At 35.9% G+C, this 24,093-nt stretch overlaps 1 protein-coding gene across 1 annotated transcript in view; it reads right to left on the bottom strand.

The window, feature by feature from the left end:
* Positions 1–24,093, bottom strand: part of LOC100607962 (disintegrin and metalloproteinase domain-containing protein 5) — a 104,816-nt gene that overhangs the window by 26,848 nt on the left and 53,875 nt on the right. The window contains exons 13-14 of the mRNA XM_030818371.1: positions 21,439–21,534; positions 1,503–1,701 (exon numbers count right to left, since the gene is read on the bottom strand). Of these exons, the coding sequence (XP_030674231.1) occupies positions 1,503–1,701; positions 21,439–21,534 (295 nt within the window). The remainder of the gene's footprint in view (positions 1–1,502; positions 1,702–21,438; positions 21,535–24,093) is intronic.

Here is a 24,093-nt window from a genome sequence, read left to right as displayed (position 1 = left end):
TCACAAAGGACTTTAAAATCTCTCAAAATCACTGATAATACTAAATACACAGTGAATAGCATAACCCAGAAGACACCTGATTGGCAATCCACTATGTGGTTCTAATTTTATCTGCCTAGCATTGAGTCCTGGCTTTACTTAAAGAAACATTAGATCATAGATCTGGAGTACTGTCCCATTCCTCCTAATTTTACTGGTCATTTGTTTATATGGTTTTGTTTTTGTTTTTGTTTTCCAAGGCAGTGTCTTGCTCTGTCGCCCACTCTGGAGTGCAGTGGCATGATCTCAGCTCACTGCAACCTCTGCCTCCCGGATTCAAGCGATTCTCCCGCTTCATCCTGAGCACACCGGCTAATTTTTGTATTTTTAGTAGAGACAGGGTTTCACCATGTTGGCCAGGCTGGTCTTGAACTCCTGACCTTGTGACCTGCCCGCCTTGGCCTCCCAAAGTGCTGGGATTACAGGCATGAGCTACTGCGCCCAGCTCTTTGTTTGTATGTTAACAATGTTCTAAAGTCTATAGCTATTGTCTTGCCATATGGTACAAATAATGATTCTGTTAGAAAAGCAGAACAAAATTATGAAAATCATCAAAACCTCCATCTCACCTTCTCCTTAAATTCCTGGCAGTCACATTGCTGTAGACAATATTTAGAGATCTACGACCTGGTTAGAGAAGACCTCAAGGTAGGGCTAAGAATGAAAAATTTCACTCTCTTACAGAACATGCACTGCATACGTTCAGGAATTTGTATCTTCCAATGAGGCAAATGACCTTTATAGGAAATTATCAAAATGGACTAGATTGGTAATGAACTGAAGCCCTCACTTACCAGCAAGCGCTTTGAAACCCAACTAATCAGTGATTAGCCCTGCTTTCCTCTGATTAAAAAACCTTGTTTCCTTTCAACTAAACCCCCACCACAAATTCTATATAATATTTTGAAAAACTGCATTTTCACTTGAGGTTTCTTTTCTGTGGGAACAAGAATTCCATATAAATTCAGAGAGGTTTTTTGTTGTTGTATTTCACAATCATGAAAATTTTGTTTTTGCGCCAGGTGCAGTGGCTCGTGCCTGTAATCCCAGCACTTTGGGAGGACGAGGTGGGCAGATCACTTGAGGCTAGGAGTTTGAGACAAGCCTGGCCAACATGGTGAAACACGGTCTCTACTAAAAACACAAACTTAGCCACCCACGATGGTGTGCTTCTGTAATCTCAGCTACTCCATATGCTGCGGCAGGAGGATCGCTTGAACCCAGGAGGCAGAGGTTACAGTGAGCTGAGATCACGCCACTGCACTCCAGCCTGGGAGACAGAGAGAAACTCCATCTCAAAAAAGAAAAAGAAAAGATAATTTTGTTTTTTCTTTAACATTAATATACATTATGCAAGAATTCAGTCATTAACACATATGTTTACATTTTTGTTCCATAAAATTCAATAACAGACTTTGGAATAATCAGAATTTAGGGACTAAGAAGAAAATTATGATTATTACCTCTTCCGATTAAATCATCACATTGTTTGTCAAAAGTCCGACACTTTCCTTGGAAACAGAAGGCTCCACCCGAATCACAATATTCTCCATCACGTACATAAGTGTCAGGCAAACAGTATGGAAGGTCCCCATTGCAAAATTCAGTGAAATCACATTCTTTATCAACTGATTTCCTACAAATCGTATTAGCCGGTTTGAGCTAGGAGGAAAGAGAAACACAAAACTTTAAATTTCAATGATATTTAAGTTTTATTTCTCTGTAGGCGCTATATGCTGGTCCATTTTTTTCCCTAAGTTTCTAATAGCAATTAGAAAATTAAATCTTCTTGTTAACTATTTAAGCATCACATGGGATTCTTAAAATTTCTCCTTTTAAAGCCTGCAATATTTTTTAAATGTTTATGATGAGGATTTATCGTTTTATAAATGGCTGCTGATTTCTTCTTTAAGATTGATATGGAGAAACCAGAAACTGCCCAACTGAGCAGAGCCAAAATGGATTACAAGTAATTTTTATATTCCCTAGCTCCACTTTGTCTTTCTTTCCTTTATGGATGTCTGCTTATCTTTGAGTTTCTGGCTTCTCTTATAAGCATTATCCATTTTTTTATGCACAAGAAATTTAATCACATAAATGATGAAGATATTCTAAGAACATGAAGGAAAAAGTTTATTTCATATTTATTTCAAATTTCATGTTGCAAAAAACTTAGAAGTAACTTCCATAATTACACATTTCTGATCTGCTTCTGGGCTTCCCTTTCTACAAATTTAGTTTTGCTAAGAAGCATCTAATCATCATCTCTGAAAACTCTTCTTTCTTCAACACATGCCCCAGTCTCTTATGGCTATTGTCATTATCCTATGCAAAGTAAATAAAAATTTTCCTAGCTTTCAAAGGTCCTGAAGGCCCAGCTTATATAACATTTATCCTCTCAAAATTGTTTTTTGCCAACTTTTTCTTAAGTTTTCAAGTATTTGCTATCTGTAGAAAATCTCACACAAATTTTCCAGGTGATGCATGAGAAGACAAATACAATATCTACTGTGTCACTCAAGCTTACAGAGTCAACATTTAATTCAAAACTAATGATTCAAAGTGTTTATAGAGGAAAATTTGCATATGTATAATGAGAAAGTATCAACATTTGTTTCTTCAGAATTTGTTTCCTTTTACGAATTGGTATAAAAAGCAATCGTACTTTTATTCTAACTCTTTTTTTTTTTTTTTTTTGAGACGGAGTCTCGCTCTGTCGCCCAGGCTGGAGTGCAGTGGCGCCATCTCAGCTCACTACAAGCTCCGCCTCCTGGGTTCATGCCATTCTCCTGCCTAAGCCTCCCGACTAGCTGGGACTACAGGCGCACACCACCATGCCCGGCTAATTTTTGTTGTATTTTTTAGTAGAGACAGGGTTTCACCATGTTAGCCAAGATGGTCTCGATCTCCTGACCTCGTGATCCGCCCGCCTCGGCCTCCCAAAGTACTGGGATTACAGGCATGAGCCACCACGCCCGGCCTATTCTAACATTTTTAAAAACACCTATGAACACTCACTTCCTCAAATACTCTTTCAATCAAGCTTTATCATCCTATTGGCTCCTCCACTGAGAGGCAGAGAAAACTCTTTTAAAAATATTTTTACTTTGTAGATATATAAGAGTCGTGACTTTAGAATGTTGAAAAAATATATTTTCACATACATGGAGGTAAAATTAAATAAATTGAATTGTGTTGCTCAAGAAGTGCACCTCATGGCCTCATCTTTTTTTGTTCTGGATCTCATCTTTATTATTATTATTAATTATTTCAATCGCTTGGGAGAACAGGTGGGGTTTGGCTACATGGATAAGTTCTTTAGGTGTGATTTCTGAAATTTTGGTGCACCCATGACCCAAGCAGTGTACACTGCACCCAATGTGTAGTCTTTCATCCCTCACCCCATTCCCATACTTTCCCACACATCTCCAGAGTCCATTATATTACTCTTATGCCTTTGCATCCTTATAGCTTAGCTCCCACTTATAAGTGAGAACATACGATGTTTGGTTTTTCATTCCTGAGTTCCTTCACTTAGAATAACAGTCTCCAATTCCAACCAGGTTACTGCAAATGCCATTATTTCATTCCTTTTTATGGCTGAGTAGTATTCCATTGTATATGTGTGTGTGTATATATATGTGTGTGTGTATGTGCATATATATATATACACACACATATATATACACACACATGCATACATATATAGCACAAATTCTTTATCCACTTGTTCGTTCTTTGCCCACCTGTTGGTTGATAGTCATTTAGGTTAGTTCCATATTTTTGCAATTGTGAATTGTGCTGCTATAAACATGCATAAGCAAGGGTCTTTTTCATATAATGACTTATTTTCCTCTGGGTAGATGCCCCCAGTGGGATTGCTGGATCAAATGGTAGATCTGCTTTTGGTTATTTAAGGAATGTCCATAGTCCTTTCCACAGTGGTTGTACTAGTTCACATTCCCATCAGCAGTGTAAAAGTTTTCCCTTTTCACCACATCCACACCAACATCTTTTTTTAAAAAAATGTTTTAATTATGGCCATTCTTGCAAGAGTAAGGTGGTATCACATTGTGGTTTTGATTCACAATTCCCTGATAATTAGTGATGAGCATTTTTTCATATGTTTGTTGGTCATTTGTATATCTTCTTTTGAGAATTGTCTATTCATGTCCTTAGCCCACTTTTTGATAGGATTATTTGGTTTTTTTTTTTTTTTTTTTTTTGAGACGGAGTGTTGCTCTGTCGCCCAGGCTGGAGTGCAGTGGCGCGATCTCGGCTCACTGCAAGCTCCGCCTCCCGGGTTCACGCCATTCTCCTGCCTCAGCCTCTCCGAGTAGCTGGGACTACAGGTGCCCGCCACCATACCCGGCTAATTTTTTGTATTTTTAGTAGAGATGGGGTTTCACCGTGGTCTCGATCTCCTGACTTCGTGATCCGCCCGCCTCGGCCTCCCAAAGTGCTGGGATTACAAGCGTGAGCCACCACGCCCGGCCGAGGATTATTTGTTGCTGTTGTTTTTCTTGCTGATTTGTTTGCATTCCTTGTAGATACTGGATATTGGTCCTTTGTCTGATGCACAGTTTGTGAAGATTTTCTCCTACTCTGTGTGTTGCCTGTTTACTCTGCTGATCATTTCTTTTGCTGTGCAGAAGCTTTTTAATTAAGTCCCATCTATTTATCTTTGTTTTAGTTGCATTTGATTTTCGGTCCTCAGTCATGAAGTCTTTGCCTAGGCCAATGTCTAGAAGAGTTTTTACCATGTTATCTTCTAGAATTTTATGGTTTCAGATGATGTTAGATTTAAGTCTTTAATTCATCTTGATTGATTTTTGTATAAGGTTGAGTGATGAGGATCCAGTTTCATTCTTCTACATGTGGCTTGCCAATTATCCCAGCACCGTTTGTTGAATAGGGTGTCCTTTCCACACTTTATGTTTTTGTTTGCTTTGTTGAAGATTAGTTGGCTGTAAGTATTTGGCCTTATTTCTGGGTCTTCTATTGGTCTACTTGCCTGTTTTTGTATCAGTATCATGCTGTTCTGGTAACTATAGCTTTGTAGTATAGTGTGAAGTCTGGTAATGTGGTACCTGCAGATTTGTTCTTTTTGCTTAGTCTTGCTTTGGCTATGTAGGCTCTTTTTGTGTTCCCTATAAATTTTAGGATTGTTTTTCTAGTTCTGTGAAGAACGATGATGGTATTTTGATGAAAATTGCATTGAAATTATAGATTGCTTTTTGCAATATGGTCATTTTCATATTATTGATTCTACCCATCCATGAGCATGGGATGTTTCCATTTGTTTGTGTCATCTATGATTTCTTTCACCAGTGTTTTGTAGTTTTCCTTGTAGAGATCTTTCACCTCTTTGGTTAGGTATATTCTTAAGGGTTTATTTTTGCAGCTGTTGTAAAGGGGGTTGAGTTCTCGATTTGATTCTCAGCTTGGTCGCTGTTGGTGGATAGCAGTGCTACTGGTTTGTGTACATTGATTTTGTATCCAGAAACTTACTGAATTCATTCATCAGATCCAGGAGCTTTTTTAATAAGTCTCTAGGGTTTTCTAGGTATATGATCATATCATTGGTGAACAGCCACAGTTTGACTTCCTCATTATCAATTTGGATCCCCTTTATTTTTTCCTCTTGTCTGATTGCTCTGGCTAGGACTTTCAGTACTATGTTTAATAGAAGTGGTGAAAGTGAGCATCCTTAACTTGTTCCAGTTCCCGGGGGGAATGCTTTCAACTTTTTCTCATTTAGGCGTGTCCCTTCTATGCCAATTTTGCTGAAGGTCTTAATCATAAAAAAATGCTGGATTTTGTCAAATGCTTTTATGCATCTATTGAGGATCATATGATTTTTGTTTTCACTTCTGTTTATGTAGTGTATCACATTTGTTGACTTCTGTATGTTAAACCATCCCTGCATCCCTTGTTTAAAACCCGCTTGATCATGGTAGATTATCTTTTTAATATGCTGTTGCATTCATTTATCTAGCATTGAGTTGAGGATTTTTGCTTCTATGTTCATCAGTGATATTGGTCTGTAGTTTTCTTTTTATGTTACGTCCTTTCCTGGTTTTGGTATTAGGGTAATACTAGCTTAATAGAATGATTTAGGAAGGATTCCCTCTTCCTCTATCTTTTGGAATAGTTTCAGTAGGATTGGTACCAATTCTTTCAATGTCTGAAAGAATTCAGTTGTGAATCCATGTAGTTCTGAACTTTTTTTTTGTTGGCATTTTTTTATTACTGTTTCAATCTTGCTACTCATTATTCATCTGTTCAGAGCTTCTATTTCTTTCTGGTTTAATCTAGGAGGGTTGTATATTTCCAGGAATTTATCCGTCTCCTCTAGGTTTTCTAGTTTGTGCACATAAAAGTGTTTATAGTAGCCTTGAATTATCTTTTATATGTCTGTAATATCAGTTGTAATGTCTCCTATTTTGTTTCTAATTGAGGTTGTTTGGATCTTCTCTCTTCTTTTCTTGGTTAATCTCACTAACGGTCTATCATATTTGTTTATCTTTCCAAAGAACCAACTTTTTGTTTCATTTATTTTTTGTATTTTTTTATTTCAATTTCATTTAGTTCTGCTCTGATCTTTGTTATTTCTCTTTTTCTGCTGGGGTTGGATTTGGTTTGTTCTTGTTTTCTGAGTTTTTTGAGGTGTGACCTTAGATTGCCTATTTGTGCTCTTTCAGACTTTTTGATGTAGCCATTTAATGCTGTGAACTTTCCTCTTAGCACTGCTTTTGCTGTATCCTAGAGGTTTTGATAGGTTGTGTACTATTATCATTCAGTTCAAAGAATTTTTAAATTTCCATCTCGATTTCATTGGTGACCCAATGATCATTCAGGAGCAGGTTATTCAACTTGATATATTTGCATGGTTTTGAGGGTTCCTTTTGAAGTTTATTTCCAATTGTATTGCACTGTGGTCTGAGAGAGTACTTGATAATGATTTCGATTTTCTTACCTTTATTGAGACTTGCTTTGTGGTCTACCATATGGTCTATCTTGGAGTATGTTCTGTGTGCTGATGAACAGAATGTACATTCTGCAGTCATTGGGTAGAATGTTCTGTAAATATGTGTTAAGTCCATTTGTTCTAGGGTGTACTTTAAGTCCATTGTTTCTTTGTTGACTGTCTGTCTTGGACCTTTCTAGTGCTCTCAGTGGAGTATTGAAGTCCCCCACTATCATTGTGTTGCCATCAACCTCATTTCTGAGGTCTAGTAGTAATTGTGTGTGTATAATATATATAATATATAAAATATGGTATATATCAATATTAATAGATTTTAAAGAAGAGATATACTGTAATACAATAATCATAATGGACTTCAATATTCCACTTTCAACAACAGACAGATAATCCAGACAGAAAATTAATAAGAAAACATCAGATTCAAACCACACTTTAGAGCAAATGGACCTAATATACACATAAAAAACATTCTATCAAACAGCAACAGAATATATATTTTTCTCAAGAACACATGAAATATGCTCCAGGATAGATCATATGTCAGGCAGCAAAATGAGTCTTAGAAAATTTAAAATGATTGAAATAGTATCAAGTATCTTTCTCACTACATTGATATAAAACAAGAAGTCAATAACAGGACTTGGAATTTGGAAATTTTACAAGTATATGAAAATTAAGCAACATACTGCTGAACAATCAACGGATCAAAGAAGAACTTAAAATGAAAATTTAAAAATATTTTGAAATATCTTGATACAAACAATGATAGTCACACAATATACTAAAACTTATCAGATGCAGCAAAAATCATTCCCGTGGGGAAGTTTATAGCAATAAATATCTACATCAAAAAAGAAGAAAGATATCAAATAATCAACCTAATGTAATTATACCTCAAGGGACTAGAAAAAGCAAAATCCAAAGTTAGTAGAAAAAAGGAAATAAAGATAAGAACAGAAATAAATGAAATACAGGCTAGAAAAAAAGTAATGAAACTAAGAAATATTGATTAATTGTCATAGACTTTGTGAAGTTACATATTAACTTTTAGGTTTTTGTCTGATAGAACAGGAAGTCATTCCTGTCATTTAGAAAAGATAACCAAATAAGTTATTGTTTCTTTCCTGTGGATATTAACCAGTTTTGAACATAGCAATATTATGCTAACATTCTTTTGTTTCCAAATCCTATTTATCTAGTTTTGTTACTACTCTTGAACAAGCCTATTATTCTTCCTAGTTCCCTCATTAATGAGTTGAATAAAACTTTGACACATTAATTGTATATTATGAGAGTAGCCCTTATAATTTTTCGAAAATTATGCTTTTTTCAGGGTCAGTCTATTATTTTTTGCTTATTCATGTGTGTGCATGTGTATGTGTGTGTCCAGAAATCTGTGGCAATCTCAAATAAAATGTATTATAAAAAAGAATAGCTTACTGAATTAGCATATTTCCAAAAAACAATTTTCAAATACATTGCACTCCAAATATATATCTGTTAAATAATTAGAATAAACACTGTTTTTAAAGTTAGGAAGTTGTGAGCCTATAATGTGACTTGACAAGATAAGTAATGGAATTTTTTATTTTTTAAAAAGGTTTATTACAGATTTATTTATAATTGCCAAAATTGGGAAGTAAACAAAATGTCTTTCAATAGATAAATATATACATAAACTCTGGCACATTCATATAATTGAATATTATCCAGTATAAAAAGCAATTAGCTATCAAGCCATGAACTATAGCTATAGAACATAGATGAACTATAAATATATGTTGGTAATTGAAAGAAGCCAATCTGAAAAGGCTACATGCGTATATTCTTACAACTGTATGACATTATGAGAGACAAAAGTACAGGCACAAACTTAAATCCAAACATTCTGATTTCAGTTTTGTTCTATTATGCCCCATTGTTTCTCACAACGTGATATTATTTTCAATAACACCTACATATTCTTATTGACTTTTTCTTTTTAGAGGTATCCACTGCTCCACTGACATACTGGATGACATTTCCATCATTCTACAATTCTCACTGTAAAACCTTCAAGGTCACCATTTTAATAAATATTTCCCACGGCCTACAAATATGCTCAAATCATTTTTTTCACTTATTATCAACTAACACAACTCTTGAGTCCACAATCACTAAATTCAGGAGAAATATGTTTCTTGGCCACTAGGTGGGAGTTTATCTTCATCAGGGTGACCTTTTCTGTTTTTAACTTTATTGAGGTTTAATTTATAACTTATATACCATAAAATTCACCTATGTTAAGTGTACACTTTAGTGATATTTTAAGAAAATTTACGTAGTTGTGCAACCAGCACCACAACCCAAGTTTAGGACATTTCTATTAGCACAGGATAAGATCCCTGGTATCCATGCCTGTGGCTGGCCCCAGGTAACCACTAATCTACCTACTGTCTCTATAAATTTGCATTTTGGGACCTTTTCTACAAATAAAATGATAAAATGGGTGGGGTTTTGTATTTAGCTTCTCTTGCATAGTAGTGTTTTTGAGATTGTAGTATGTATGAGTATTCTGTCAACGTTTATTGCTCTCTAGTATTCCATTGTATGGATATATCATAGTTTTTGTCAATTAGTTTATAGATATTTGAGTTGTTTTCAGATTTTGGTCATTGAATAATGTTGCTATAGACATCCATATGCAAATTTTTGTAAATATATGTTTTCATTTATCTTGAGTAGACCTAGGAGTAGAATCCTTCGTTCAATTGGTAAACTTACGTTAAACTGCTTAAGAGACTGTCAAACTGTTTCCCAAAGTAGTAACACCATTTTTTGGTCCTACTAGCAGTCTATGAGTTCCTGTTTCTCTCTGTTTTCACCAATATTTATTTTCTGTCATTTGATTACAGCCATTCTAGTGAGTGTCTTGTAGTATCTCGTTTGAATATACACATTGCTAATGACTAACAATGTCTTTACTATTTTTCATGTATTTATTATTCCATGTAATTATTTTGTATATATTTCTATATATTTTGTGTATCATTGTATATAACTTTGTATATATTTGCCTATCTTCTTTGAACAGGTATTTTACCTGTTCAAATATTTCATACATTTGTAATTGGATTGTTTCCCTTCAATTATTGAGTTGTTAGCATTATTAATCGATTCTGTATACAAGTACTATATCAGAAATACAGTTTGTAAATATTTTCTTCCCCTCTGTGACTTGTCTTTTTATTGTCTTAATAGTGTTTTCTGAGGCACAAAGGTTTTTAATTTTGATAAAGTCCAGTTTACCACCTATTTCTTTTATGAATTATACTTGTGATGTTGTATCTTGGAAATTTCTGCCAAATCCAAGGTTATGAATATTTTTTCCTATGTTTTCTTTCAATAGATGTATAGTTTTAACTACTGCAATTAGGTTGATTGTCTATTTTGAGTTAAATTTTGTGTATGGCATGATAAAAGGGTCCAAATTTACATTTTTGTATGTGGATATTGAATTGTCCCAATAGCCTTTGCTGAAAAGACTATTATTCCTCTATCAAATTGTTTTGACACATTTGTCAAAAATCAATGGACTATAAATATAAGAGTTTATTTCTGGACTCTCAATTCCATCCCATTTATCCATGTATTTAATGTTATGCCAGTACAATGTTAAGCTAGATTACTTTAGCTTTGTAGCAATTTTTGAAATATGAAATGGTGATTCCATCAATTTGTTCTTCAGTATTCTTTTAGCACTTCTGGGTGCCTTGCGTTTCCAGAATTTTTAGGATTATGTCATCAATTTCTGTAAAGAAGCCTACTAGACTTTTGCCAAAGCTTGTATTAAATCCATAGATCAATTTAGACATGTACAGAAAAGAGTTAACATAGCAGACTTCAGACTGCTATACTTAGAAAGGTATATTCGCAAGGCTGGCCTTTGGCTGACACCTCAGTTACAGTTCCCACACCATTGCCTAACTAATAAGTCACTGTGCCTGAACTTGTTATTTATAATGAACAACCAATTTCCATCTAAGAGTCTGGAATTTGGGTAGATACTAGGCAAAAGATGCCTATGTGACCAGCCTCTAATAAAAACCTTAGGGTCTGGGTTCCCGGCAGTCAAGATTTCACACATATTGTCATAATTCATTGCTGGAGGAATTAAGTCCATCATGGGTGACTCTACTAGGAAATGACTCTTGGAAGCCTGTGACTACTTTCCTTCATACTTGACCCATGAGCCTTTTTCCTTTGCTAATTTTGGTTTGTATCCTTTTTTGGTAATAAATTATAGTGATGAGTACATTCTATGTTCAATCACATGAGTCTTCCTACTGATTTACTGAGCCAAGGGGTAGACTGGGGACCCCTGACAGAAGGGAGAATTGCTGTCTTCACAATACCATCTTTCAACCCATTCACATGGAAGATCTCAGCATTTATTTAGGTTTTTGTATTTTTCTCAGAAATTTTTTGTTGTTTGCATGTATATTTTGTATTCTTAATACATGCCTAAGTATTTATTTTTATGCTATTGTGAATGAAATTCTATTCTTAATTTTATTTTTCTATTTTCCATTGCTAGTATATAGAAGTGCAATACATTTTTGCATAGCAATTGCGTATCCTGTGACTTTGCTGATTTCATTTATTTATTCAAACAGGTATTTTGGTAAATTTCCTAAGATTTTACATACACAGGGTCGTGTAATCTGCAAATAAAGACAGTTATACTTTTTGTCTTCCAAGTTAGATGCATTTTAATTTTTATTCCTACCTGATTTTACTGTCTTGGACCTCCAATACAATGTTTAGTAGAAGTACTGAGAGCTTGCATCCTTACTTTCATTCTGATTTTAGGGTGCAGAGCATTGAGAATTTCATGGTTAGTATGATGTTAGCTGTAGGTTTTTCATAAATACTTTGCATCAGGTAGGGGAAGTTCCCTTCTATTTACAATTTGTTAATAATCTATAATGGGTGTTACATTTTGTTATATCCCTTTTCTGCATCACTTGAGATGATCTTGTATTTTCTTGTCCTTTATTATATTAGTATGTTGTGTTACATTAACTACACCACTTTTGCATTACTGAGATAATCCTTTTTGGTCATGGTGGATACTTCCTTTTATGTTTCTTTATTCTGTTTGCCATTTTTAAAGGAGTTTTTGCATCCATATTCATGAGGGATATTGATCTATAGTTTTCTTTTATTGTCTTTGTCTAGCATTAGTATCAAGGTAATACTGTTCTCATAAAATAAATTTAGAAGGGTTCCTTCCTCTTCTATTTTATGCAAAAGATTGTGGAGTATTTTTGTATTATCCCTTCTTTAAATATTTGTTAGAATTCACCAGTCAGGCTATCTGGACTTAGGTAGTGAATTATCAAACTGGCCCAGAGCTTTACCAAATATCCTATGTAATTGCTCTATCAGGAGATTTGTCTCTGGAAAGAGCACATGAAACATTTCTTCTCAAAACAATCTGGCATTAGAATTGAGCATCAAACCATGATGGAGCCCATTTCAATAGTCACATAAACTCTGTCTGGTAAACCATCCACCACTACACTACAGCAAATCTGCTGGTAAATTCAGAAGCTGATATTCATATGCAAATGAAATCATTTTTATCACCTTTAAAACAGGAACCAATTTAAAAATTGTTTGATTAGTCAACCACATTTTTTTTTTAGCTTAACATCTCCTTTTTTTTTCTTTCCAACATTTTTTTACGTTCAAGGGACACATATGCAGGTTTGTTACATGGGTAAATTATGTGTCACAGGGATTTGCTGCACAGATAATTTTGTCACCCAGGTAAGCTTATCTGCTTACCCAATAAGCAGTTTTTTGATCCTCATTCTCTTCGCACCCTCCACTCTCATCTAAGCCCTGGTGTCTGCTGTTTCCTTCTTTGTGTCCATGTGTACTCCCACTTATACGTGAGAATATGCAGTCAACAACATTTTAGAATGTGGTTCTAAATCATCTTACCTAATTATGATTTGAGTTGACAATTTTGATAGAATCCATACTTTGAAAATAACTGTTAGCTACATACTTTTATTTCTCCATCAGTAACACTGAGAAAAAAAAATCATGGCTGAATAATTCTGAAGAGTCACATTGACTGGGACCAGTACGCTATTTCTCTATTAGTCATTAAATTAGAGCAAAACAGGCCACTTTTCTTCCTTTATGTATACATCTTCCTTTCAGGTTGATGTAATCCCATTTGTATATTTTTGCTTTTGTTGTCTATGTTTTGAAGTCATGTCCAAAATAAGGATCTCTCTACCACTTCATTTATTCCCTGAAGCCTCTATGCCAATTATTTTCTTTGTCATTAAGGTTTTAGCTCAAATGTCACCCCTCAGAAAAACATTTCCTGTTTACTCTGGCTAAAATACCCTCTTTTCTCACTTTTTATTCTATCGTCCTATTTTATTTTATTTTTAAATCACCACTGTCTGAAACTATCTTGTATAGTGTTTGCTTATATGTTTATTCTCTTTACTATCTCCCACTAGATAGTGGAGTAAACTATTTCCTGAATTAGTGAATGAACAAATAACTTTAAGCTGTAAATGAACCTGTCTGCTTCTAATGCCAACCTTTTATCTCATCCTATTTTGGCAAGGTTTGATCTGCACATTGTTACTCTACGTAATTTTAGGAATAATATGAGAAAGCTAAACAGAATGCTGGAAGCCACTGATTTTTTATACTGATTTTAAAAACTTACTATCTGTGTGTTCAGTGCTATCTCTTTTTTTCTATTTTTCTCTCTGCTATAATCCTTACATTTGGCTCTAATTTCTTATATTTATCTTCCATGTCAATAACTAGTTTGAGCCACAAGAATTCTGATATTCTCTAAGTTTGGTGTTTATCGTAAGTTTAAATTGTGAATGTAGTTTATCTGTAATGATTCTTCATTTTATTCACCTTCAGTTTTATTTTGTTCTATTCTTACAACATTCTCTTAGTTCAAAGATGCCAAGCCTTGCAATTTTTTTTTGAGAATGATATTTTTTTTCTGAAATTGCTTATAGATCCTATAATGACTTAATTTTAAAAGCATACACTCCCTCCAATCTTATGGATGTCTGCCATTTACCCTGTTCCAGAGTTTGTTTCATTTTCCCAGAGTATTTCAGTGAACTCTGCTGGGTGTGGAAAATTATTTGGGAATTTTTTAATCGATAGATAAAATTACATGTATTTATCATACACAACACAATATTTTAAAGTGAACTATATATATAGTTCTTTTGTAGTGAGAACATTACTATCCATTCTCTGCATTTGTCAAAAATACAACATAATTATAGTAACTATGCTATACAATAGTTATCTTGAATTTATTCCCCCCCCAACTTAATTACACATCCTTCAACCAACATCTCCCCATTCCTTCCTCCCTGCAACAACCATTCTAATCTCTAATTCCATGAGATCAACGTTTTAAGATTCCACATATGAGTAAGAGTATACATTAATTGTCTTTCTGTACCTGGCTCATTTATCTTAATATCCTCCCGGTTTAACCATACTGCCACAAATTACAGAATTTCCTACTTTTTATGGCTAAATAGTATTCCACTGTGTATGTATGCCACACTGTCTTTATCCAATCATCTGTTGATGGACACAGAGGTTGATTCCATAATTTGGCTATTGTGAACAGTGCTGGAGTAAACACAGGAGTGTTAATGTCTCTTCAACAAACAGATTTCATTTCCTTTGGATTCATACCCAGTAGAGGAATCACTGGGTCTCATGGTAATTCTATTTTTAATATTTTGGAACTCCCCTATTGTCTTCCATAATGGCTGTATTAATTTACAAGCCTATAAACAGTGTGTAGGGGTGCTCTTTACTCCATATCCTTGCCAAGACTTGTTATCTGTTGTCTTTTGATCATACCCATTCCAACAGAAGTGAGGTGATAGCTCATTGTGGTTTTCATTAACAAGATACTCAAGATAGTAATATTGAGCACTCTTTTTTTTTTTTTTTGAGACGGAGTCTCGCTCTGTCACCCAGGCTGGAGTGCAGTGGCGCGATCTCGGCTCACTGCAAGCTCCGCCTCCCGGGTTCATGCCATTCTCCTGCCTCAGCCTCTCCGAGCAGCTGGGGCTACAGGCGCCCGCCACCACGCCCGGCTAATTTTTTGTATTTTTAGTAGAGACGGGGTTTCACCGTGGTCTCGATCTCCTGAGCACTCTTTTAATATACCTATTGGCCATCTATATGACTCCTTTTGAGAAATGCCTATTCAGATCTTTTCCACATTTTTTAATTGGGTTGTTTTCTGGCTATTGAGTTGTTTGAATTCCTTATATATTTTGGATATTAACCCTTATCAGATGTATAGTTTTCAAATATTTTCTCCCATTCTGTAGATTCTTTCTTCATTTTTTTGATTGTTTCCTTTGCTGTGCAGAGGCTTTTGAGCTTGATGTAATCCCATTTGTATATTTTTGCTTTTGTTGTCCATGTTTTTGAAGTCATGTCCAAAATAACTGACCAGAACAATGTCATGAAGCTTTTTCCCTGTTTTCTTCAAGTAGTTTTACAACTTTGAGTCTTATATTTAAGTCTTTAATCCATTTTGGTTTTATTTTTGCACATAGAGAGAGATAAGGATCTAACTTCATACTTCTGTATGTGGACATCCAGTTTTTCCAACACCATTTATTGAAGAAACTATCCTTTCTTCAGTTATGTATTCTTGGCACCTTTCTAGAAAATCAGTTGACTGTAAATGAGTGGAATTATTTCTAGGCTCTGTATTTTGTTCCATTGGTCTAAGTATCTGGTTTTATGCCAGTACCATGCTGTTTTGGTTACTATAGCTGTGCAGTATATTTCAAAGTCAGGTAGTGTGATGCCTACAGCTTTGTTCTTTTTGCACAAGATTGCTTTGGCTATTGGGGGTCTTTTCTGATTTCATTTGAACTTTAGGAATTATTTTTCTATTTCTGTGAAGAATGTCATTGGTATTGTGATAAGAATTGCAACTAACCTGTAGATTGCTTTGGGTGTTATAGATATTTTAACAATATTAATTTTTCCAATCCATGAACAGAGGATAGCTTTCCATTTATTTGTGTCTTCAATTTCTATCATCAATATTTTATAGTTTTCAGTGTAGACATCATTTAACTCCCTGGTTAAATTTGTTCTTTTTTTTTTCTTTTTTTTTTTTTTTTGAGACAGAGTCTCGCTGTTGCCCAGGCTGGAGTGCAGTGGCGCGATCTCAGCTCACTGCAGGCTCCGCCCCCCAGGGTTCACGCCATTCTCCTGCCTCAGCCTCCCGAGTAGCTGGGACTACAGGCGCCTGCCACCTCTCCCGGCTAATTTTTTGTATTTTTAGTAGAGACGGGGTTTCACTGTGTTAGCCAGGATGGTCTCCATCTCCTGACCTCATGATCTGCCCGCCTCGGCCTCCCAAAATGCTGGGATTACAGGCGTGAGCTACCGCGCCTGGCTTATTCTTAAGTATTTTATTTTTATCTATCATAATGGGATTGTTCTCTTGATTTCTTTTTGAGATAATTCACTATTAGTGTATAGGAACATCACTGACTTTAGTATGTAAATTTTGTATCCTACAACTTTACTGAATTTATTTACTAAATCTAACAGTTTTGTTTTTTGTTTTTTGGTGGAGTTTTCTATATATAGATGTACCTCAGAGGTATTGTGGATTCAGTTCCAGAGAACCTCAGTAAAACAAATACAGTAATAAAGCAAACCACATAAGTTTTGGGGTTTCCCAGTGCATATAAGTTGTGTTCACACTGTATTATAGTTTATTAAGTGTATAATAGCGTTATGCCTAAAAAATATACATACTTTAATTAAAAAATATTTTATTGATAAAAAGTGATAACAATCATCTGAGCCTTCAGTTTACTGGTAATCTTTTTGCTGTTGGAGTATCTTGCCTCAATGTTGATGGCCACTGACTAATTAGGGTGGTGGCTGTTAAAAATTGAAGTGGCTGTGGCAAGATCTTAAAATAGGACAATGAAATTGGCCATGTCAATTGACTCTTTCCTGAAAGATTTCTCTGTAGCATGCAATGCTGTTTGATAGCATTTAACTCACAGTAAAACTTCTGTCAACACTGAAGTCAATCCCTTCAAATGTTGTCACTGCTTTATCAACTTTGTTTATGTAATATTCCAAATCCTGTATTGTCATTTTAACAATGTTTACAGTACCTTCACCAGGAATATATTCCATCTCAAGAAATCACTTTCTTTGCTCATCCATAAGGAGCAACTCCTCATCAATTCAAGTTTTATTAGGAGATTGTGGCAATTCAGTCACATCTTCAGACCCTATTTCTAATTCTAGTTCTCTTACTATTTGTTTCACATCTGCAGCTACCTCCTCCACTGAAATCTTGAACCCTTCAAAGTCATCCATGAAAGTTTGAATCAACTTCTCCCAAACTCTTGTTAATGTTGATATTTTGATCTCCATCTATGAATTGCAAATATTCTTAATGGTATTTTAAATGGTGTATCCTTTCTGAAGATTTTTAGATAATTTTGCCCAGACCCATCAGAAGACACTATCTATGGCAGCTAGAGTCTCTACATAATAAGGCTTGAAAGTCAAAATGACTCCTTGATCATTTGTCTGACCACGGGCTGCCGAATGGATATTGTGTTAAGCAGGTATGAAAACATTAATCTGCTTATACATTTCCATCAGAGCTCTTGGGTGACTAGTTGCATTGTCAATTAGCAGTAATGTTTTCAAGGGAATCTTTTTTTCCTGATTATTGGGTCTCAACAATGAGCTGAACATATTCATTAAGCCATGCTGTAAACAGATGTGCTATCATCCAGGCTTTGTTGTTCCAACATAGAGCACAGGCAGAGTAGATTTAGCACAATTCTTAAGGGCCATGGGATTTTTGGAATGATAAATGATCATTGGCTTTAACTTAAAGTCACCAGTTGTATTAGCCCAAAACAAGAGAATCAGCCTAAAGCTTTGAAGCCAGGCATTAAATTCTCTCTAGCTATGAAAGTCCTGGAAAGCATTGGTATTAGGCCATTCTTCCACTGCCATAAAGTAGTATCTGAGATTGAGTACTTTATAAGAAAAGACATTTAATTGATTCATGGTTCTTCAGGCTGTACAGGAAACATAGTGGCATCTTCTTCTGGGGAGGCCTCAGGAAGCTTCCAATCATGGCAGAAGGCAAAGGAGCGCAGGCACATCACATGGCGACAACAGGAGCCAAAGCAAGAGGGAGTTGGTGGGGGGAGAGGGGAGACATGCCACACACTTTTAACCAATCAGGTCTCATGAGAACTCAATCACTATTGTGAAGATAGCACCAAGCTATAAGGGATCCACCCCCATAATCCAAACACCTCCCACCAGACCCCACCTCCAGCAGTGGAGATTACAATTTAACAGAGATTTGGATAGGGACAAATAGCCAAACTATATTAGTATCTTTTTTCAATAGAAGGCTGTTTCATCTACACTGAAAATCCATTGTTTAGTGTAGATACCATCATCAACGATCTTAGCTAGATCTTTTGGATAACTTGCTGCAGCTTCTATATCAGCACTTGCTGCTTCACCTTGCACTCATGCTATGGAAAAATCTTCTTTCCTTAAAACTTATAAACCAACATCTGCTAGCTTAAAATTTTCTCCTGCAGCTTACTCACTTCTCTCAGCCCTCATAAAATTAAAGAGAGTTAGGTCCTTGCTCCGGATTAGGCTTTGGCTTGAGGGAATGTTGTGGCTGGTTGGATCTTCTATCCAAACCACTAAAACTTTTTCCATATCAGCAATAAGCCTGTTTTGCTTTCTTATCATTTGTGTGCTCACTGGGCCAGCGCTTTTACTTTCTTTCAAGAACTTTCCTTTGTATTTATAACTGGACTAACTGTTTAGCACAAAGTCCTGGCTTTCAACCTATTTCAGTTTTTGACATTCCTGTTGCAGGAAGCTTAATCATTTCTAGCTTTTGACTTAAAATGAAAAACATGAAACTTTCTTTCTGGTGAACACTTAGAGGCCATGTATGGTTATTAATTGGTCTAATGTCAATATTGTTGTGTTTAGAGGAACAGAAAAGCCTGTGGAGAGGGAGAGCGACAGGGGAATGGCTAGATATGGATCAATTAGAACATATACATTTATTGATTATTTGGATTGAATCTAATTGGAGACTTTTGACTTTTCCTGTACCTGGATTATATCTTTCTCTAGGTTTGGAGAGTTTTCTGCTATTATTTCTGTAAATAAGCTATGTCTTTTTTTTTTGAGACAGAGTCTCGCTCTGTTGCACAGGCTGGAGTGCAGTGGTGTAATCTCGGCTCACTGCAAGCTCCGCCTCCCGGGTTCACGCCATTCTCCTGCCTCAGCCTCTCCGAGTAGCTGGGGCTACAGGCGCCCGCCACCACACCCGGCTAATTTTTTTGTATTTTTAGTAGAGACGGGGTTTCACCGTGTTAGCCAGGATGGTCTCGATCTCCTGACCTCGTGATCGGCCCTCCTGGGCCTCCCAAAGTGCTGGGATTATAAGCGTGAGCCACTGCGCCCGGCCGCTATCTATCTCTTTATCTTTTTTATTCTTTCTTGAACACCAGCTGCTCATATATTACCCCCCATAAATCCTGTGAGTTTTCTTCATTCCTTTTCATTCTTTTTCTATTTTCTCCTCTAACTGAATATTTTCAAAATAGTTGTCTCCTATTTCACAGATTCTTTCTTTGGCTTTATCAGTTCTGCTGTTTGCACTCTTTACTGCATTTTTAAACATCATTCATTGTATTTTCAGCTCCAGGATTCCTCTTTGATTTTCAATCTCCTGGCTGCTAAAGTTACTGAAACACTGGGCTAGAATTCAACCTTCCCAGCTGCTGAAGTCAGCTTGTCACCATGGGCTTTTTGGAGCCCAACACTGTTGTAGTAGGTAGGTGGTGATACAGGCCGAAACTTGAGGTCATCTTGCAGGAGCTACAGGTTACTGTTTGGTGCTGCGGCAGGTCTGAAAACTCAGATCATAATTACCAGCCAAGATTCAAGGGCCTTGGGTGTCTGCCCAGTGCCACGTTTTACTGCGGTTGACCTGGTATTGGTTAAAAGGTACAGTCCAAGTCTCAATTCCCTCTTTTTCTGGCAAGCAGACAGTATCTTTCGCTGTGCTGTGCTGTGCTGTGCTGTGCTATGCTGTGCTGTGCTGTGCGGTCTCCCTGGGGTTCAGGGAGGTGACATGCAGGTGATGTAAAACTGTCCTTCCTACCCTCTTTAATGCATTTTTTCTTATCATGCTATAACCAGGCACTATGACCTCTCACTAATACAGGAATTATTAAGAAATAATTTTTGGGCAGCTAGAAAGGGTAAAAGCTCTTGGTGGAATTTTCCTTTAATAAAAAGCAGCCCCAAACCATTTCTTCTCTTAACAGAAAGCAGCCTGAGAAGTCAGGCATAGATATGCAAACTAGAAGCTTTTATATGTAAATGCTGGCAGCTGTACCTGGAAGCCAGGTACATTCAATATGGTGTCCCCTGCCCTCTTTTCCTTGTCACCACGTTTAAGAGTATCATGACGGCCTCCAAGTAAAACCACGTGTACAGGTATCATGGCCGCCGCCAGGTGGAGGCTACATTTGCATAATAAAAGACTAGGGTGGGAGGGCCAGTATTTTCGAGGGCTATGTAAACGGCACGCCTGGTCAAACCAATTCCCTGAGCCCTATGTAAATTAATCGCTGCCTCCTCAAGCCTCTGTACAAAACCCATTGCGTTCCGCAGCAAACAGGAGACCCTCTTTTTGGAGACTCACTTTCTCATTATGAGGAAGCTTTTTCTCTTTCTCTTCTTGTCTATTAAACTTTCCACTCCCAAACCCACTCCTCGTGTGTGTCCGTGTCCCGAATTCTTTCTGGACCGTGACAAAGAACCAGGGTATATAACCCAGACAATGGAACCGTTTCATCACCTGGCTTCCTTAGCTCTTATGCAGATATTTTCATACGTGAACAATTGTTCAAATTGATGTTTTTGTGGGGGAACAATCACTGGAGAGTCCTTTTTCACCAACTTGCTCTACCTCTTGTCCACCAGGAATTCATTAAATGGTGTCAATAAGAGAGACCAAATGGTTGTAACAATAACAGATATGTTGAGTTAGAAAATCAAGCTGGGAGAGAAGAAGCATTAGGCATTATGTACATGAGAGTACAGGAAGTGATAGATTACTGAATGGATTTAAGTATGATAGTGGGTCTTAGGTTGCTTGGATATAATATGGTGGCAAGGGCTGAACATATTACTGATATGTTTTCCATCTCCTTGAAACAAGTATTTCAAGAAATTTGATGCTGAGCCATTGTCAGATACAAATTGCCGCTTACCTTGCAATCTTTCGAACAGCAATCTCCGGAACCACATTGCACATTACCTTTCATTCTACATGTTGAAGGATCACAGCATAATTTATGTGTACAATTCTGTAAAAAAAATGCTAAGTGTTAGTTAATCACATATAATTAGGTACCACCAAATAAAACTGTGACATATAACTTTACAAAGTATAAAGCTTTTCTAAAACTCACTGATTTTTCATAATCTCATTCTTTATGTGAGATTTATAGAAATCAATATCTCATTCAGTAATGTGTAAAATAAATCTATTGTCTTGAGGGAGGAGAAAGGGAGGGGGTTGAAAAACCACCTATTGAGTACTATGCTCACCGCCTGTGTGCAATATGCCCATGTAACAAACCTGCAAATGTACCTCCTGTAGCTGAATTAAAAGTTGAAATTTTCAAAAAGAAATGTATTATGTCACTATATTTCATATGAGACAAAGTCTCGCTTTGTTGCCCAGGCTGGAGTGCAGTAGCATGATCTTGGCTCACTGCAACCTCCACCTCCCAGGTCCATGCAATTCTTTTGCCCCAGCCTCCCGAATAGCTGGGATTACAGGCGTCTGCCACCACACCCAGCTAATTTTTGTATTTTTAATAGAGACGGGGTTTCACCATGTTGGTCAGGCTGGTCTCAAAATCCTGACCTCAAGCTATCCATCCATCTTGGCCTCCCAAAATGCTGGGATTACAGGCGTGAGCCACCGCGCCCGACCTTCATTTGCTTTTTCTATTGTTTCCTGCCAAAGATGTGTTAACACCTCTTAAAGTGATTTTGAATTTGTCTGTCTCTCCTCATAGTAAAATTTCGCCTTAAAATATTTTGAAACTATGTTTGGGTGATTTTTAATTTAGAATTATTACATGTCCTAGTGTGCTGGACCAACTCTGTTCTGGCATGCAAGGGCCAATTGTTAAATTTTCAGAAATTTTGTGAATTGGTTGCTAACAAAGCCATTAATAAAAACTGAATTTCATTAACTTACAATGAAATAAATTACATTTTTAAAAGGTAGCAAATATTGAAAACATCATTTCTTATTTTCCTACATTTTAATTTTAGCTATGCTCTTGAAAATATTGTCTATTATTAATTTTTGGTGGAAATACTGTACAATGATCTGCTACCATTCACATTTTTCCAACTATGCATTTAATAATGTTGCATTTGTCACTTTAAATCTGCCATTGTGGGAATGTTTAAAGGAAGGAATTCAGCAAGTGCTACAAATCAGGGCCTAAATCAGGTTTTGTTGATTGTCTTGGTGTGCGTGCTAAAAGGTTTCGGGTTAATTAATATAATTTGTATGAGGTTGAGAAATAATTCAACAGTAGCTAATATACCAGATCTAATAAAGATAAATTTACTTGGTAAGAGTTAGCAAATTAGGATAGAACTCCAATTATCAAATCATGGTTGAATCACAATCATACACTGAGTTAACTACAGAATCAACAAAAGTATTCTAGGAGAAGCATTCTGGCTATATAAATTTACAGTAGAGGGTATTCTTGCATAACTGAAAGCATGTACCCTTCAACTAACTTAATTGCAATAAACTACACCCATTTAAAATGTTTAGTTTAATGAATTTTGCCATATGCATTTACTCATATAATCAAGTTACTGAACACTCCCATGGCCAACCAGAGATATCTCCTACTTATTGAAGTCAACCACTTCTTCACACTGAAGATTACTTGCCATTTTTTTTATAATTTTACCGAAACAGAATCATATATCACATAACCTTGTGAATCTGGCTTATTTCAATCAGCATAATCTATTTTGTGATTCACCAATGGTGATAAATTTACCAGCATTTTGTTCATTTTTTATTGCTGAGTAGTTTTCCAATGACTAGAAATACCACAATGTATCTGTCCACATAATGATAGATATTTGGGTTATTTCTAGTATTTGGCTGCCATGAATAAAGCAGCTCTAAACATTCATGTAGAAATATTTTGGGGGATATATATTTTTATCTTTGGGAAAAAAATACTCAGAGATGGAAATCTAGGTCAAAAGGAAAGTATATATTTAACTTTATAAGACATGGCCAAAATGCTTCAAATATTTTTACACACAACTAGCAATTTACACAAATTTCAGTTGCTCTACATCTCAACAAAACTCACTATTTTTATCAGAAGGGGGTGTATTATTACAGACGTTCTAATATGTGTGCAGTATATATGATGTGGTTTTAATTATTTTTCCCAGATGATGTTAAACATCATTTCATTTTCTTATTGTCATTTATGAACAATCTACTGTAAACTGTCCAAATTATTTTGCCTAATTTTATTAGGTCATTTGTCTTCTTTTAATTGAGTTGTAATATATACTCTCAAGAAATACAGATTTTGTCTTTTTAAATTTTATTTAATATAAAATATTTTTAGAGCATTGTTAGGATCCCAGCAAAATTGGGCAGAAGGTACAGAGATTTTGCACATGCCTTTGCCCACACACATACACAGCCTCCCTCCTTATCAACAGATCAGAGTGGTACATTTGTTACAAATGATAATCCTACACTGACACACCATTATCACCCGGAGTTCAATTTTACATTAGTTAGGGTTTACTTTGGTGTTGTATATGGTATGTGTTTGAAAAATTTATAATGACAT

The sequence above is a fragment of the Nomascus leucogenys genome, chromosome 8, assembly GCF_006542625.1.
Source record: "Nomascus leucogenys isolate Asia chromosome 8, Asia_NLE_v1, whole genome shotgun sequence".
NCBI lineage: Eukaryota > Metazoa > Chordata > Mammalia > Primates > Hylobatidae > Nomascus > Nomascus leucogenys.
This window is presented reverse-complemented; position numbering and strand designations above follow the sequence as displayed.